This window comes from Leucoraja erinacea, chromosome 8, assembly GCF_028641065.1.
Source record: "Leucoraja erinacea ecotype New England chromosome 8, Leri_hhj_1, whole genome shotgun sequence".
Classification (NCBI taxonomy): domain Eukaryota; kingdom Metazoa; phylum Chordata; class Chondrichthyes; order Rajiformes; family Rajidae; genus Leucoraja; species Leucoraja erinaceus.
This window is the reverse complement of record NC_073384.1, coordinates 43,604,720-43,623,470: the sequence shown is the minus strand read 5'-3', so window position 1 is coordinate 43,623,470 and position 18,751 is coordinate 43,604,720. Positions and strand designations below refer to the sequence as shown.

The 18,751-nt window shown below is 40.0% G+C and overlaps 1 protein-coding gene across 4 annotated transcripts in view; it reads left to right on the top strand.

The window, feature by feature from the left end:
• The window catches only part of ppp1r21 (protein phosphatase 1, regulatory subunit 21), a 64,749-nt gene that overhangs the window by 40,125 nt on the left and 5,873 nt on the right, over positions 1-18,751 (top strand). For all 4 annotated transcript variants that reach the window (XM_055639596.1, XM_055639593.1, XM_055639595.1 and 1 more), the window contains 7 exons: positions 1,580-1,707; positions 5,175-5,327; positions 6,683-6,775; positions 8,550-8,804; positions 9,692-9,727; positions 10,018-10,134; positions 14,575-14,673. In XM_055639596.1, the coding sequence (XP_055495571.1) occupies positions 1,580-1,707; positions 5,175-5,327; positions 6,683-6,775; positions 8,550-8,804; positions 9,692-9,727; positions 10,018-10,134; positions 14,575-14,673 (881 nt within the window). The remainder of the gene's footprint in view (positions 1-1,579; positions 1,708-5,174; positions 5,328-6,682; positions 6,776-8,549; positions 8,805-9,691; positions 9,728-10,017; positions 10,135-14,574; positions 14,674-18,751) is intronic.

Here is an 18,751-nt window from a genome sequence, read left to right as displayed (position 1 = left end):
GTCTAAATGCAATTATTGATGTGCCAGATTGTAAAGAATGCTTGTGCTGATTTCTTCAGCCATACTCTTGTAAAAGTTTTGATGTCAATAGAATGTTGAATTATACTGCCAAAATAATACATTAGAAATAAAATGACTCAAACTATATAATATTATGTTCTGTTAAATACGATTACAGTATGCCCCTGCATTACAACATTTCAAGTACAGAGGTTCACCCTTACGGAATTTGAGCTGCCAAGCCATTTTATGATATGGAATAAAAGTTTGCTCTTACAGATTTATGTGAAAAAAAGATACACAATATACACAGAGAAGTGAACTAGTTTACCAAGGACAACAATTGGAATCTGCCTGTTCACACAGAGGTCTACTTTGTAGATTTGCTTTGGAAACTGACAAGGCAGACTCTTCTATTGATACCTGTATTATAATACTTTATCAAACATTGTGACATCTATTTCAAGTTAATTAAATCAATGCCCTTTCCCTTCTGCCTTCAATATAACCAGAATTCCTTGCCTTTAGACAATGTACCATAGAGGCATTACTGTTGAGACAAAAACTTCCCGTAGGAAAGCATCCCCACGTATAACAATGTGGCGGGGTGGGAGGGGAGAAGAGTTCACATTACCAAGAATAGTGATGCTGACTATTCTAGGAATCCAACCCTCGTGTCCATGGGTGTACACAGTAGTACTATTCGGGTGTACACAATAGTACAGTAGTAGTTCATTAGGATAAAAAGTCAAGCATTGTAAACTGCACAGAAAATAATTGAATATCTGAGTCCCGGTGTCATAAAGATGTGGGACTTGGAAAATATCAGTGGGGTTAAACACAGTAGGCATGGAGTTTTCAAAGGGAAATATATTTGACAAGCCTTCTGGAGATTTTTTAAGATGTATCAGAAGACATGAAAACCGATGAATAGGATATTAAGAAAATCCCCTGAGGTTCATGTGAGAGGTCAGTGAATGCAAATAAGCTGCATGGTATGGAGCTAATTCACTAGCATGGATTGAAAATTGGTTGATGGGTAGGAAACAATGCAAATAAAATCGTTTTAAGTTATTGGGTGATAACTAATGAGGTATCACTGGGATCAGTGCTTGGGGCATCAGCAGTTCACAATATATATCAATGATTTTGCTGAGGGAACAAAATGAAATTGGATAGCATTATTAAGAGGGTTAAAGAGCCAGGTGGCCCAGACAGATTAAGTGAGTGGGCAAAAACTTGTTAGATACAATATATGAATGTGATGTTAACCATTTCGATTTTTTTGTGATTTGTTGCTCCCTGCAGTGACTGAAACTCTGCAAAAAGATGGGACCGTTTTTAGTAGTTTCTAAAGGGAAGAAAATTAGTTTTTCTGAATAGTGATGGTCTTTTTATTGTGTTTATACTCTCTGAGATACTAACATTCCTGTATCGGGATTATGCATCTTAAATTTTTATGCGTTTCATTAAAACCCCTAATCTTTCTGTGAAAGTGCAAAAAAAATATTTGGTGAACAAATATACTGTTGTGACAAATGTATTTGTATAGTTGATTGTTATGTGTTTTTATCTTTAGATATTTCAAAGCATTATAGTCAGAAGGTTTCATTAGAGCAGGAACAACCCACCATTACGCAGAAGCTTAAAACTACGAATGACTGCATTCTGTCTTCTATTGTGGCATTGTCGAATGTCACTGGAAAGGTAAATATTCATGATCGGGGACTGCTACAAAATTAGGAAAATGCTATCAATTTTTAAGTTGCTAATGTTCCTTTTTACAATCAAGTTATTATCTGATTCATAATTTGCAATAATAATTTAAAGTCTGTTGAGATGAGTGTGTGATCTGCTCAGTTGGCTTTGCAGCCTTCTGAGAAGTTCAGGATAGAAGTGATTGTTTGCAACAGTTTGGTCCATCATACCTGTACAACTTCATCCATTGAGACTGCTGAGATCAGAAAGGGGTTCAGAATTCAAAACAAACTTGAAAATGTCCCATTTGAAATGTTAACATGCCTTTGGACTAAATTCTAATTTTCCTGATTTTATTCATAAATAGATTCTTAACAAAATTTTGAGCAGATGATTGGCAAACCAATTGCAGTAATGTCACGTTAGAAGATTATCAAAACACAAATTGAGAGTAGTGGTAGGTAACGTGGCTACTTGAACTTGGTCTTGCATTAATATAAGATTGCGGCACAGCTGGTGCTAACCTGAACTCCACTTTCCTTAATCTTTCACATCCCTTACTCATTGCAACTTTATTGTAGCCTTATTGAAAGAGTTAGCTTCCAAATCGTTTTTGAATAGAGGAGAATTCCTTTTGCGGGAATACTTTCTTAAATGGATGACCCCATATTTTTAAATAATGACTCCTTGTTAAAGATTCTTCCAGAAGGAGATGTATCTTCTCAGCATCTATTCAAGGCCATATCTTAAATGTTTCAATTAAGTTGCCCCTCGTTCTTCTCAACTCCACGCTATGCAAGCCTACTCTGGTCAATCGTTTCTTACACACTTTATACTCCATTAGCCAGATCTCTGCCACTTAGCCTATCTATATCTCTTTGTAGCATCCTTGTGTCTTTGCAATCTGCTTTCCTATGTGTCTTTTTGTGTCATCAGCAAATTGAACAATCATACTTTAAGTACCTTCATCCATGTCTCATTTGTGTAATGCAGAAATTGAGGCTGTGGCAACTATTCTTAACAGCCTGCTACTCATTACATCTTGGCAACCCAAAAATGTGGTTTGCAAGTAAACTGATTTATGAGCGCTGAATTGTAAGCTCGAATTAACTGGCTGCTTCAGTGACCCACAAAAAAGACCCATTATGTCTATAATTTCCTGTTAGTCAGCAATCTTTCATTCATGGCAGTCGGCTAATCAATTGAAGCTGGAGATTTTTTTTTTGATGCACAGTCTTTATTTTTATAATGAGAACAGTTGAATGTTGTCTAGCACTGCAGTTTTCGTAAAAACAAAAATACTAGCTTGCAGTGGGATACTTGTGACTGTTTTGGGCATAATTCTGTCCATGACATAAGTAAAATTGTGTTGGGGTGAAGGGTCACCCTGTAGCAAAATCAGATCTATTCATCATCTGATTCAATTGCAATAGGAAATGAGGGTCACTAAAGCAGTCACTTAATTAGAGCTTCCAATTTACTGATCATAAATCAACTTCTTCGCAAGGCACTTTTTTACAAATGTGATCTTTCTCTTCCATTTCCCTCCACTGTCACAAATATGCAATTATTAATAATTATGTTTATGGCATTCATTGAAGTATGTGATTGTCAGCAGCTATTCTGCACAATATGCCAGTGTCATATTATGTTCAATGCTTTGCAAAATTCAATCTGTTGTGAGATGCTGGCTTTAAGGCTTGCACTTATTATTTTGCATATCATTATTTTGGGTGGATAAATTGAATTGGCCAAATTATCCTTTGCATGCATGATCTAGATTTAGTTGTTTAATGCTGATTAATTGCATATGCTGCTGAAACAAGCTAGAAAAAGCAGTTCTTGCATTGTGGATTGAAATATGTGGATCAATTATAAAATAGTTTTATTGGCAAATAAAACATAATACAGGCAATATCAAAGTCGTGAAAGTAAGGAATATATGCATGCATTAAATGTTGATGATGAAATTGAGATATACCTAGGACTTAAACAAATATAGCATGAAATATATTTCAGAGAATCGGTCACTAAAATCAACAGAATGTTGAGCTGCATTGTCAAAAAAAGTAGATTATAAAATGGAAGGTGCACCAATTTTGACAGATTGCGCTTTGAGTGCTACATCCATTTTATTTTAAATTAATCAAGTTGAATGCTACAGAAACGGATACCGAGGCTTGACTTCGTTAGAAGTATAAATTATGGCAAATCTAAATTTTTGATCTATCAAAAATGGTCTTGAATGAATTCTGTGAATTGGCTCTGCTGGGCCACATGCATGCAGCCTGTTCCAGAGCTTCTGTTGCTCGCTGAAAAAAGCTTTGCAACTCATTTGGTATTCATTAATTTATGCAATTCCTGATGAGAATTAACCAATATCGAATCTAGTTTGCAACTGTAACACTGAGTAATTTTGCATTGCAGATATTGCTTGGGGTTCCCATGCTCCGATAACTTTTTGAAGATTTTTAGAAAGGGAAATCTTTAAATACATGTATTTAATTTTTGAATATGGTATTTGTGGATAAACACGCAAATAACAGAATAAGGGTAGGTCATTCAGCTCCTCTGACATTCAATAAAATCATAGGTGATATTTTACCGTGGCATTATTTTCTGGCAGAAACCCCTCGTCCTTCGTTCTCTTAATATCCGAAAATCTATTGGTCTCTGCTCTTGACTATATTCAACAACTGTGCCCACACATCCCTATTGAGTAGAAAACTCTAAAGGTTTACTTACTCCTTGGAGGCCTTTTGTTCTGGATATCTCAACAGATGGAAGCACCAATACTGTCTACCTCCCACACCCCTTACAAACTGTGTATGCTTCAATAAGATTGCCTGTCATTCCTCAACTGTGGAGAATATAGGCATAGTCTGTTCAATCTCTCCTCTCAACAAATCTGACATTTTAGGTATATATTCTGTTCTCTAAGTGCAAACATGTACTGTCTTGGGTAAGGAGATCAAACCCATATACAATATTCCAGACCCTGTGTAATTGGAGCAAGATATCTATTCTTGTTCTCGCATTGGCACTTATTGCAAGAGAATTTACAATTCGCCTTAACTGTTGAAGCATTAATTTGTGGAATAAATCTGTTTGTTCAGATAGAGTGGATTATTGGACAATTCAGATTAGTAAAACTAATAATAAGTGTACAAACTCTTAAGGTATTGGAATAATGAGGGCAACCTATTTCACTTTGTATTTTGTCCAAGAAAGCTACTTAACAATTCCCATTTTTAATGAATATACTGAATAATATGATTGGCAAGTGAGTCTAATGTATCCATTTCATTCTAACTCTTCTTCACTGCTGTTCACAGCTTGTGAATCACTTGGGTTTGACTTCACTGTAATAGACACTGAGGATGCAACACTAATCAGGACATGTTTTTACTGCAGCAGAAAAGTATTGTCTGCTGTGCATTAATATATAGTTTCAGTCCACATTTCTGTGTCTCTAGATATGCACGTTCTTCAGCAACAACTTGGACTTCTTTACAGCTCCTTCAGTGTACAGCTCAAAGAAAGGAATGGGTGTAATAGACCCTCTCTCAGCAGAATGTATGTTGCAGAATAAGAAGAAAGCAGCTGCCTACATAAAGTCGCTAAAGAAGGTTTGTAAATATATTATGGTTAAACTAATTTGTGTGATTTCATGATACATTTATTGCTGGGAATGGTCAAGGAAATAGAATAAGGAGTTGCTGTTTATTTTAAGTACGTGTTTTTTTGGTGCTCTTTATAGTTCTTGTTATGTGGCTGGATATGCTAGTCTTAAAATAAATTAATAAAAATTAAAACATTTTGGAGCAACGCAGCAGAACAGGCAACATCTGCAGAGAAAGTATCCATTTATCTTCAAATACTACTTTACCTAAATATTTCGAGCATCTGGTTTTTCAGCAACTGATGTTTTATTGTAATTATTCTTGTAATTGAAGTCAACATTTGGCCTAGATAACAAAAATAGCAATAATCTGGGTTGGGCATCTTACAACAGTATGAACATTGAACCTTCCAATTTTAAGTAATCGCCAACAATCTTACCTTTCCTTTGACTTCGCAGTTTGTAACTCTCAATATTTTTTGCCTCAAACCTTCTGTTTTAATCTCTAGCTTTTGTTCCAACCATCTGTCTATCAATAACCCTCCTTGCCTGTGTTCACCCATTACCTGCCACGCTTTGTCCTGACTCTCCTCTCTCCCAGGTTTCTTCCTCCCCATGATCAGTCTGAAGAAGAATTCCATCCCAAAATGTCATTGTCCAAGTTCTCCAGCCATGCTACCCGACCTGCTGAGTTACTCCAGCACTTTGTGTCTTCTTATGCAAACCGACATCTGCAGTTCCTTGTTTCTACAATCATCTGTATTACGATTGTCTTGCCTATCATTATCCTCTATCTCCACCTGTATCGATGAATCTGTACAATTTTCCAATGGCTGTTGCATATAATTTAGAGAATTTAAAAACCATAGCTCATGAAATGTTTCAACGGTTTATCATAGAAACATAGAAACATAGAAATTAGGTGCAGGATTAGGCCATTCGGCCCTTCGAGCCTGCACCGCCATTCAATATGATCATGGCTGTTCAATATGATCATGCGCTAAGGGTGGCACTAGAGTCATGGTAATAGGTGAACAATTTGGGAGCTGCCTTGTACTAATCAGTGCTTGATATGAAGTAGATTTTGAGATACAATGGGAAAGCCAAAATGGATCAAATAAAGGGAAATCATCATTGGGTAACATCAGTGGTTATAGTCGCCAGAGGCAGCATTGATATTCAGAAGCTTTATTGACAAAGCATGAAATGACAGTGGTTTGACCACTAATTCTCTTGCAGTATATAAAAAATATTGGAAATCATATTTTGAATAGTTTGGGAATTTGTTGATTATTATTTGCTCTGTTCTGTAGCGTTTTTTTCAAGTATTGGAGGTGATGCAATTGAATAATTTTGTTACAGTCTTGCCCAGAATCAGTACCATATGATGAGGCCTTGGCAAATCGCAAGACCATTTTAAGTTCCACTGAGAGCCGTGAAGGTCTTTCACAACAGGTAATAATGCATCTTGTGTTACTTCAGGTTTTTGGCATAAAAGTTAATACTGAATTTTCCACTTGAAGTTATAAAATTAACTTGTAATAAACCTGTGATAACCTGTGTAGTTAAATACAACATGACAAATTTTACTTCATAAATGTTGGGAATGCTTTGCTGTATGTGGATGCATTCAATTCTTTCATTGACACCTGTTTACAATCCAAGGTAGACAAAAATGCTGGAGAAACTCAGCGGGTGAGGCAGCAACTATGGAGCGAAGGAATAGGTGACGTTTCAGGTCGAGACCCTTCTTCAGACTGTTTACAGTTCTAGCACACATCCCAGGACAGTAGGCCGATGAGTTGTTGCATGCCTAATCCAGAAACAGACCTTTTTGTTTGGAAGATTTGAAGTGACGAAATTGCTCTTGAAGAGATGCATATGTATCAATATAACTCTTGAATAGAGCAATAAATATTGGCCTGACTACTCCTCAAAACATTTGCTGTTGAACCATGGATTTTGTAAATCCTGGAGCCCAAGTAAACCTTCGTGGCCTAAGAGTTGAAATTCTCTCCACAATGGTCGCTCAATAGAAATTTCAAGCACAATCCATCAAAGGGTAGCTAATATTAGTGTGATTCTGCTTAGCTGGAAACCAGACTGCACCTATTGATTAATGTGACTTGGACTGAGTATAGTGTGAATCCAGTGAGGAGGATTTCATTTGAGGACCAGCTTGGGTTCTAATTGGATTGTTGTTGTGCAGTTTTCATTCAGACTATGCAACTTTTGCCAACATGTAAATGTTGATTTTGAGTTTTCTGGCTTTATTTTAACACATTACTTCAGTATCCTGTAAGAAGTAATGCAAATTGCATTAGAAGTTCAATTGCTATGTTTGGCATTTCTTTGGAATGGAAAATGGTGCATGTCGTTGTTGCCCCTTGACATCCCCCGCTCCACCTGATTCAATATTCCGGTCATGTGTATGAATCCTTGCCCGTTGATTTCCGATACAGACCTTTAGATTGTGGGGAATCTGATGTCATTCAATCTGTCTACTTAATCTTTCCATTCTTGATCAATTCCAAAAGGGTTCCATTTTGAGTTAAAAAATGGAAATAAAGGCAGTAATTACTGGAAGTATTTGTCAGGTAATATCTCTGGAGAGAAGCAGTTAATGCTTCAGTGTAATAAAAAGGAATCGCAGATGGTGGGGTATACAAAAGATAAACACAAAATACTGGAATAACTCAGTGGATCAGGCATCATCTCTGGAAAAAATGAACAGGTGACATTTCAGTTCGGGGCCCTTCTTTGGAACCAAAATGTTTTGGGTTTGAAGAAAGGTCCCGATCCGAAATGTCACCTATCCATTTTTACCAGTTAATGTTTTGGGTTGTTGCTATTTAATGAAAGGACAACAAACTGATATGTTAATTGTTTATCTCTCCAAAGATAGTGTCCAACCTATTTCCAGAATTTTTCACTTTATTTCAAATATCCAGTTTCTGCGATTTCTTGCTTTTTAATTACAAATTGACTAGCATTGCTGTCATTTACTGTCGGAATTAATACGCGGAGTCTTATTTAATTTAAAGGGTGGTTTGCATAGGTGCACTTGTTGTAATTCTCAGACGTGTTGAAAAACGGGATTAAAGAGAAGCTATTGATGACTATAATTCCCAGATAGCAATCAACCCATCTCTATTTCCTGTAGTCTGAAAGATGGCAAAGTTACCTGAAGAAGGAACTTTTAACCATGAAATATTTCCAACTTCTGCAGGTGCAACAAAGCCAAGAGAAGATAACAAAACTGGAGCAGGAGAAAGAGCACTGGATGCTGGAGGCTCAGCTAGCCAAAATAAAACTGGAGAAGGAGAATCAGCGTATAAATGATCTAGAAAATCAATACAGATTTACACATACTGGACAGATGCCTTCAATTGATTCTGGACAAGCAAATGGTTCAAACAGCACAAGTGAAGATTTGGACTGTGTTGAAAAGGACTCCAAAGAACCCGTCAGAAGTACAAGTCTCGTGAGTGATGCTCTGTTTTTAACTTTAATTCCAAATCAGTTACTTCCTGAAAATGACTTCAGAACTGCATAGGAATTCAATATTTTCGAATGCCTACCACATTGACATTACATAGAACAGAAAGGTACAGCTCAGAAATAGGCCCTTCAGCCCACAATGTCTGTGCCAAACATAATGCCAAGCTAAACTAATCTCATCTGCCTATATGTGATCCACACCTCTCCATTCCCTGCATATCCATGTATCCATCTAAAAGTGTCTTATAGCCACTTATTGTATCTGCCTCCACCACCAGTCTTGGCACATACCAGGCACCACACACTCTGTAGAAAAAAATCCACACACCTCCTTCAAACGTTACACCTTTCACATTAAAACTATGCCCTCCAGTCTTTGACATTTCTGCCCTGGAAAAAAGTTCTGACTGTCTACCCTATTTCTACATTTGAGATCATTATAGAGAGGGAAACCTAGTTTATTTTTTACCACCCTCCTGATCCCTTTCCTTCCTTCTGTAATTTCTACATCAACCCTCTGCAACATGTTCAAATTGCCCAACGGCTGAAATCACTTCTGGTTCATGGTATATATTGCGTGAGAATATTGAATCCTACAAGGCCATATTTGTCATACTGAGTAGTAATTTACGAACTGATCCATCAGGGAATTGCAACCCAGTCTCCTGAATGCAGACAATTTAACTATTTGAGATCATAATTTAAAGTGTATTTCATTGAACAAAAAAAGGATTATTTTAAAGATGTTTCAACCCAAATTTACTCCTTCACATTCTATTAAGAGATCGCCTTTTCCACATGATATCTATTTAACATAATGGTGGTTTAAATTTGAACTTTAGTCATGATTTGTAATTTTTTTGTTGCTAGGTTGGAATGCTGTCCACTTACATGAATGACAATGAGGTACAGTGATATAATTCAATTTCTTTCACAGTTAATTGAATTAAGTGTACCAGGAATGTTTGTGATTCCTATGAATGCACAAATGTTAGATTGTGACCAAGATCCAGAACTTAAATTGCGGGAATTACATTGTGCATGTTATCAGTTTAACCCATTAAATTGAGCAGTTTAAGTTGAAAAGGATGTAAAATTTATTTTGGGTTTGTATGGACTAACTGTTTCATGTTGCTGCATAAAACATTTTAATGTTGAAGTGAAACACACAGCATATCCCATTCGTGTGCTCCTAGATTCCAGATGAGGAGTCGCGGGAACATTTGATAAAAAGTCACTACATGATGAGAGTGGCAGAGCTCACATCGCAGCTTCAGATAGCAGATAGCAAGTCGGTGCATTTTCATGCAGAGGTAAGACTAATCTAACAGGTTTTTGCTGTCGGGCACTTTCACATCTTGACCTTTTATCACTTTTGTTCAAATTTGACACCCGTTTGCTATCCTAGACCTCCACTGGTAGTCATCTGTGATCCTGAGGGAATGCCTAAGAAGAATTCTTGGAGGGCTGTATAGTCTGAACTGGGGTTATCCACTGATAATTAAACAATGTTCCTATCCATTCACAACTTTTCAGCAAATGAACAATTCTCTATGTTGCAGCATTCACACAGAGTTTGTTAAGCAACATTTTCTAAAAGTGTCAGATGATAACCATATCCAACTAAAGGTCTAACAAGCTACTCCTGACATTCAATTGCAGTACCTTTTGACAATTCCCCAATATCATCATCCTGAGTTCAACATTGACCAGAAACTCAACTGCACCAGTTGATACCTGGTATAGTTGAATATCTTGGCTATAAATGCATGTTGATGACTCAACCTTGCAGTACACCAATGCTTTTCCAACATTTAAAAAATAAGCTAAGAGCATGATGAACACTTGTCACTTGCCTGAATGAGTGTATCTGATAATTCTCACAAAGCTTAACTTCATTCAAAGCGAAGTAGCCTGTTTGATTGAAGCTACAGTGCGTACCACCTTTAAAATCACACATTAATTGACCTGCCGAATCCATGGCCTCCATCAAGGGCAGGGCCGTAAACCACATTTGAATGCTGAGCCTGTATTATATTTCCAAATCACACACCATTCTGACTTTGAAATATTTCCTTTCATTCATTATCATAGGGTCAAAGATGTAGAACTCTACCCAACAACCCTCTGGGAGAGCTTTTACCAACATTTTAAAATGACAACTTGCCACCACCTTTTCAGAACATTTAAAGATGGGCTATAAATGTTAAAGGGCTGTCCCTCTGCGGCGACCTAATCTGCGAGTTTAGACAAGTTTGCCCTCGACTCAAACTCGCAGCATGGTCGACACGAGGTCCTAGGAGGTCCTATGAGGTTACTGGAACTCTCCTTCATGCTCGAGGGAAGTTCCCGAATACTCGTGGTCTCAGCTAGGTCGCGGAAAAATTGCAGTATGTTATCTATCTATCTATCTATATCTATCTATATCTATCTATATCTATTTGAAATTTAATTACACACTGTAAAATACAATCCACAGATAACCCACTGTTATACAATTCATGGCACTCGGCCCTAACATAATGTTTGGGACAAAGACCCATCCGGAAGTGGCGGCGCTGTTAACAGCTGCGGCTCGCCTGCAGTCCGTCTGTCTTTACTTTTTTTCTGTTGTTTTTTTTGTCTTGTTTTGGTTAAGTTTTAGTTTGTTGGGTTGTGTTAGAGGGGGTGGAACATGTTCTCTGTCTCTTCCTTCGGGGGAATGCGACTTTTTCATGTCGTATCCCCCTTCTCTGCCTCCGTCTGCGCTGAGGCCTAATGGCAGAGCTGGCGGCCTCCAGCCTGCGACCGACCCCGAGGCTCCGGAGGCAGAGCCAGCCAGGACTTACCAACGAGAGGCTGGCCGTCTTCGGGGCTCAGCAGCGGTGGCCCGACTTGCTGGTGCGGCGTTCTGGCTTTCGGCGGCAGCCTGGGGCTGATGCAGCGGGGCCCGGAGCTGGGGCAGCGGCCTGGAGCTGGGGCAGCGGCCTGGAGCTGAGACGGCGGGACCTGGAGCAGCGACTGCGGGACCAGAAGCTGGCGCGGCGGCCTGGAGCTGGGGCAGCGGCCCAGAGCGGAGACTGCAGGACCCGGAGCTGGGGCAGCGACCTGGAGCTGGAGCATCGGCCTGGAGCTGGGGCAGCGGCCCGGTGCGGAGACTGCAGGATCTGGAGCTGGGGCGGCGACCTGGAGCTGGGGCATCGACCTGGAGCTGGGGCGGCGGCCCGGAGCTGATACTGTGGCGGGCCGTCTCGGAGCGGGGATGGCGTTCCGGCTATCGGCAGCGGCGACATCACCACGGAGGTCCGCTGGACTGGAGAGCGGCATCTCCGGCCTGGATCGACCGCCTCAGCGCAGAGGGAGAACAAGGAGGGAAGAGATGGAAACTAAGACTTTGCCTCCATCACAGTGAGGATGTGCTTGGTGAACTCACTGTGGTGGATGTTTAATTGGTGTTTATTGTATGTTTTGTTATTATTGATTCTGTGTATGACTGCAGGCAACATAGTTTCGTTCAGACCGTAAGGTCTGAATGACAATAAAGGATCTATCTATCTATTTATTTATTTGCCTCTGTACTCTGCAATTTGAGATTTGTAATAGAAAAAAGCACATGTGGTTAAAGTGCACATTGTCAGATTTTAATGTCATTTTTTTAATACATTTTGGTTTCACCTTGTAGAAATGATAGCAGTGTTTATACATAGTCCCCCCCATTTCAGGGCACCATAATGTTTGGGACTCGTGGCTTCACAGGCGTTTGTAATTGCTCAAGTATGTTTAATTGCCTCCTTAATGCAGGTATAAGAGAGCACTCAGCACCTAGTCTTTCCTCCAGTCTTTCCATCACCTTTGGAAACTTTTATTGCTGTTTATCAAAATGAGGAACACCAAGTTGTGCAAGAAGCCATTATGAGACAGAGAAACAAGAATAAAACTGTAATCAGTCAAACCTTAGGCTTACCAAAATCAACTGTTTAGAACATCATTAAGAAGAAAGAGAGCATTGGTGAGCTTACAAATCGCAAAGGGATTGGCAGGCCAAGGAAGACCTCCACAGCTGATGACAGAAGAATTCTCACTCTAATAAAGAAAACCCCCCAAACCTGTCCGACAGATCAGAAACACTCTTCAGGAGTTGGGCGTGGATTTGTAAATGACCACTGTCCGCAGAAGATTTCATGAACAGAAATACAGAGGCAAGATGCAAGATGCAAACCACTGGTTAGCTGCAAAAATAGAATGGCCAGGTTACAGTTTGCCAAGAACTACTTAAAAGAGCAACCACAGTTCTGGAAAAAGGTCTTGTGGACAGATGAGACGAAGATTAACATATCAGAGTGATGGCAAGAGCAAAGTATGGAGGAAAGAAGGAACTGCCCAAGATCCAAAGCATACCACCTCGTCTGTGAAACACGGTGGTGGGGGTGTTATGGTCTGGGCATGTGTGGCTGCTGAAGGTACTGGCTCACTTATCTTCATTGATGACACAACTGCTGATGGTAGTAGCATAATGAATTCTGAAGTGTATACACACATCTTATCTGCTCAAGTTCAAACAAATGCCTCAAAACACATTGGCAGGCGGTTCATTCTACAGCAAGACAATGATCCCAAACATAAAGCTGAAGCAACAAAGCTTTTCAGAGTTTTTCAAAGCTTAAAAAAATGGTTGATTCTTGAGTGGCCAAGTCAATCACCCGATCTGAACCCAATTGAGCATGCCTTTTATATGCTGAAGAGATAACTGAAGGGGACAAGCCCCCAAAATAAGCATAAGCTCAAGATGGCTGCAATACAGGCCTGGCAGAGTATCACCAGAGAAGACACCCAGCAACTGGTGATGTCCATTAATCACAGACTTCAAGCACAAATTGCATGCAAAGGATATGCAACAAAATACTGAACATGACTACTTTCATTTACATGACATTGCTGTGTCCCAAACATTATGGTGCCCTGAAATGGGGGGACTATGTATAAACACGGCTGTAATTTCTACATGGTGAAACCAAAATGTATAAAAAATTGACTTTATTAAAATCTGACAATGTGCACTTTAACCACATGTGATTTTATTCTATTACAAATCTCAAATTGTGGAGTGCAGGGGCAAATAAATAAATTATGGGTCTTTGTCCCAAACATTATGGAGGGCACTGTATGTAATGAAACCAAACTTCTTACTCGCAGCAACAGGTTTGTTAGCAGTACTCGATAGGTAATAAAATAAAGAAATATTTAAAGTTCAAATTAAAAAAAGCATTCTCGTGCAAAAATCCAAAACAAAGCCTGAAGTCCGTAGTGCAACCACGGCAGTTGTAGTTTGACTGGGTGGCAGAGGAAGTGTAAGCCAATGTTGGACACCAGCTGCTGATGCTTTGTGTCCATATCCTAAAGTCTCTCATCATTTCTAGTTTCTCTAATTACAAGTGCAATACCCCACAACCTCCATTTTAGCTTATTAATGCAGAGACATTTTGATGCTTGGGAGTGAAGCACAAATGGAGAAAACCAACAGCATTTTATTGCTGTGGGTGTCTATATCAGCAGAGAGCAGGGGATCCAGTCGGGATCCTGGCACACTGGTGCTTGGCCCAACTGGAAGTTTTTTGAAGTGTAGTAGGTTAGTTACCTCTTTGTCTTTGGACTGCTAGACCCACAATTCTTAACCCAGAGCACCAACAGAACAACCCTGCACCCAGAACAACCGTGCAATTGACTGTGTGAACTTGAAAGCACTGATACAGAACCAATCTCTTTTAAATTTATAGTGCCGAGCCCTTGCTAAACGCTTAGCACTGGCAGAGAGATCCAGAGAAACGTTCTCAGAAGAATTAAAAGTTGCCAATCACAACATTGTCCGTTTGCAGGTAAGAAAGCATGTGTATATTATGACTAAATATTTCCAACAGTAAGTGATCTTTGCACCTATTTATTGCCTGTATGTGGATTGAAATGCAGGGCAATACTTCTAATTGATAGTCTCCTCTGTTGTAACAATGACTCTATCATTTGGCACATGGAGCACATGCCTGCTCATTCTTGAGCATTCCCATCACCCTAAAGGGTCTGTCCCACTTTCAACAGACAATAGGTGCAGGAGTAGGCCATTTGGCCCTTCGAGCCAGCACCGCCATTCAATGTGATCATGGCTGATCATCCCCAATCAGTACCCCGTTCCTGCCTTCTCCCCATATCCCCTGACTCCGCTATTTTTAAGAGCCCCATCTCGCTCTCTCTTGAAAGCATCCAGAGAACCTGCCTCCACCGCCCTCTGAGGCAGAGAATTCCACAGACCTTTCACGACCTAATTCACAACTTTTTTTTACTCATGGACATTTTTCATCATGCTAGAAAAATGCCCCGACCTACTTGATGCCACGAGTACCTACAACTAGCATCATGACCTACCTACAACTTACCTACGACCTCCTATGACCTCGTGACGACCATGCTGCAAGTATGAGTCAAGGGCAAACTCGGCAAAGGTCGTGAAAGTGGGACGGGTCCTTTATTCAGTAAGTCTCCCCAATTTTGAACAACAGTATTCCAATTTGCCTGCCTGCTCCCCCATTTAATAAGATCATAACTGATCAGATTATAAACTCAATTTTGTATTCCTGCCCACCTCTTGTAGTCCTATACCCTCTTGCTTATCAAGAATCGATCTAATTCTGCTGAAAGCGCATACAAAGACTCTACTTCCATTACACTTTGAGGAAAAGAATTCCCATGGCACGGCAGTCTGAGAATTATTTTTTTACTTAAACATATGATCCTTAAACTTATCTTAAAAGTATGATCCTTATTTTTAAACGAGCTCTGGTCGCAGACTCTCCCACAAGAGGAAGCATCCACTTCACATCCACCCCGTCAGGACCATATGGGGAATTTGTTTCATTTTGGGTTGTCTTTCACTTTTCCAGCCTGTAGTGTACATATAATGGAGTGACAAGGGACTGCAGGTGCTGTAATATGCAGCAAAATTCACTGTTGGAGTAACTCGATGGGTTAGGCAATATCTGTGTAGGCAGGATCGTTGAGACCATGCAAAAGATTTTTCTACCTCTCCCTCTGTTGCTATGATCTTCGCAAAGCCATCAAGAATGCCAAGAGACCATACTGGGTCAAACCTGAGCCCCAGTATAGTTATACGGATACCCGCAGACTGTGGTATGGCCAGAATACTAAAGTGGCTGCAAAGCGAAGTCAGGCAACATCGCTGGTGATAGTGCGGCCCTACCTGATGAACTCGATGCTTTCTATGCTCTCTTTGAGAAGAAGCCTATTGGGGCGAAAACATCTGTCCCGTCAGACTCGAGGGTGACCCTACCCGGGATCACGATTGCAGAAGTTGGATCAGCCTACCTGAGGTGGAACCCACGGAAAGCAACTGGTTCTGATATAGTCCCTGACCGCATCCTTAGGAACTGCACAGACCGACTAGCGGGAGAGTTCAACAACATCTTTAATCTCTCCCTGCTCTGTTCTGAGGTACCCATCTGCTTCAAGAAGACCACTGTCATCCCAGCGCTGAAGCAAAACAAATTCTCATGCCTTGATGTCTATCGTACAGTGGCCTTGACAAATACCATCATGAAGTACTTTGAGAGGCTGATTATGGAATGCGTTAAATCCAGCGTAGCAAGCAACTTTGGTCCACTGCAGTTTGCTTATTGCCACAACAGGGGGTTGATGCCATCTCCCTGGCCCTATACTCATCCTTGAAACACCTGGATAAGAGAGACACCTACTTCGGACTAGTATTCATTGTATACAGCTCTGCTTTCAATATCTGTATCCCACCCAAGCTTGTCTCCAAACTCATAGAACTTGGAGGTAGCACTCACCTCTGCAACTGTATCCTCGACTTTGTGACCAACAGACCACAATCAGTGAGGATAGGTGACAAATCATTCTCTACGATAACCCTCAGCACCAGTGCTCTGCAAGGTGTGTTTTCAGCCACCTCCTTTACTCATTGTACACCCACCACTGTGCAGCCAAATACAATTCCAATTCAATGTACAAATTTGTAGACAACACCCTGGTAGGCCGAATATCAAACAAAGAGGAGAAGAAGTACAGAAAGAGACTGAGGACCTTGTAGCCTGTTGCCAAGACAAGAACCTTTCCCTCAATGTTAACAGGACAAAGGAAATTGCGATCAACTTCAGGAAGTACCTTTGTTTGCATTGATGGCGCCGAAGTAGAGATGGTTGGAAGCTTTAAGTTCTTAGGAGTAAATATCACCAGCAACTTTCCTGGGCCAGCCACATTGAAGCAATGGCCAAGAAAGCACATCATCGCCTCTACTTAGAAGGCTTAGGAAGTTTGACATGTCCCCAACAACTCGCCAACTTCTACAGATGCAACGTAGAAAGGATTTTATTGTGATTCATCACTGCTTGTTTTAGGAACAGCTCCATCCAAAGATGGCAAAAAATTGCAGAATTGTGGACTTATCCCAGACCATCACTCAAACCAACCTCCCTTCCATTTATTTCCTCTGCAATTCATGCTGCCTTGGCAAGAACAGGATGAGTCTCACCACGGTCACTCCCTCTTCTCCTCTCTGCCATCAGGCAAGAACTGCAGAAGTGTGAAAATGCGCAACTCCTGATTCAGGAATGGTTTCTTCCCAGCTGTTAGGCAACTGAACCATCCTATCACCAACTAGAGAACATCCTGACGTACCATCTACCTAATTGGAGACCCTCAAACTATCTTTCATTGGACTTTACTGGTATTTATCTCGCACTAAACCTTATTCCCATGATCCTGTAGCTGTACACTGTGGACAACTTGATTGTAATCATATATAGTCTTTTAGCTGACTGGATATCGCATAACAAAAATGATTGTACCTTGGTGCATGTGACAATAATAAACTAAACAAAGTATACACACTCAATCTTTTCCCTGTCTGTAACTACAATGTAATTAAATAAAAGGAGACTGTGTACCAGTTTTGGTCTAACTTCATTATTAATAAATAGCTTCCATTTATTCCAGGCCTCATTGTATCATTTTTTTTTTAGTATTCAAAAATTTGCTAACTGAACCCTACATAATTATTCTTGCACATTAATATTAATATTAGCATTTGTTCACCAAAGTGACCCAATGTCATATCTGGGCACTGCTTTAAACACCAGAGCTCACTGGGAAATGGTCATCTGTTTACAGTTTACTGGCAATCTTCCTTAAAGTTCAATCTGCCTTCCCATGGAACAATTTCCATATATAGTCCCTTTTTGTCCTTGCATCAACAAAATCATGGAATCTTGTCTACCATATCTTTAAATATGATAAAACATGCTATTTACACGACAATTGCATGCATACATGCCCAAACACGTACAACTAAATTATTCTTTATTTGCAATTTATCGCCACATTTTTTTAATTTTGCATTGACTGGGTGCATATGCTGTAAATTATTCCATTTCCAACCAGCTTTTTCAGTCTGCCACATATTGTCAATAGAAAGTATAGAATTATTAGTTGAGCCAACATGAATTATCAATAGAATTATTTGAATTCAATATTCAAAAAGGAAATAATTGCCATGCAACTAAAATAATTGATTAAACCACCATTTTTCTTGGGAGGCTTTATTTGAGCTGGATTATTGAGGATTAAAAAGACGTGAATCACCAACATTTTAAGGAACCACATAACTCGTAAATTGTAGATGCTGGAAACAAACAGCAGGCAAGACTTTAACATCGCGGAGCTTGCGGTCCCTTTGCCGGGGATCGAAGCTCCAACTGTGGGGCCTGTGGACTTTAACCTTGTGAAGCCTGCGGTCTTTGATAAGAAGAGGCGGACTCGGGAGCTCCAAGCCGCGGAGAGAGTTTCAACCGCCCCAACGCGGTAGTTTCGATCACCCTGACGGGGGCTTCAATCGGCGACTGTCCCGACCGCGGGTGAACAAAGAGGAAG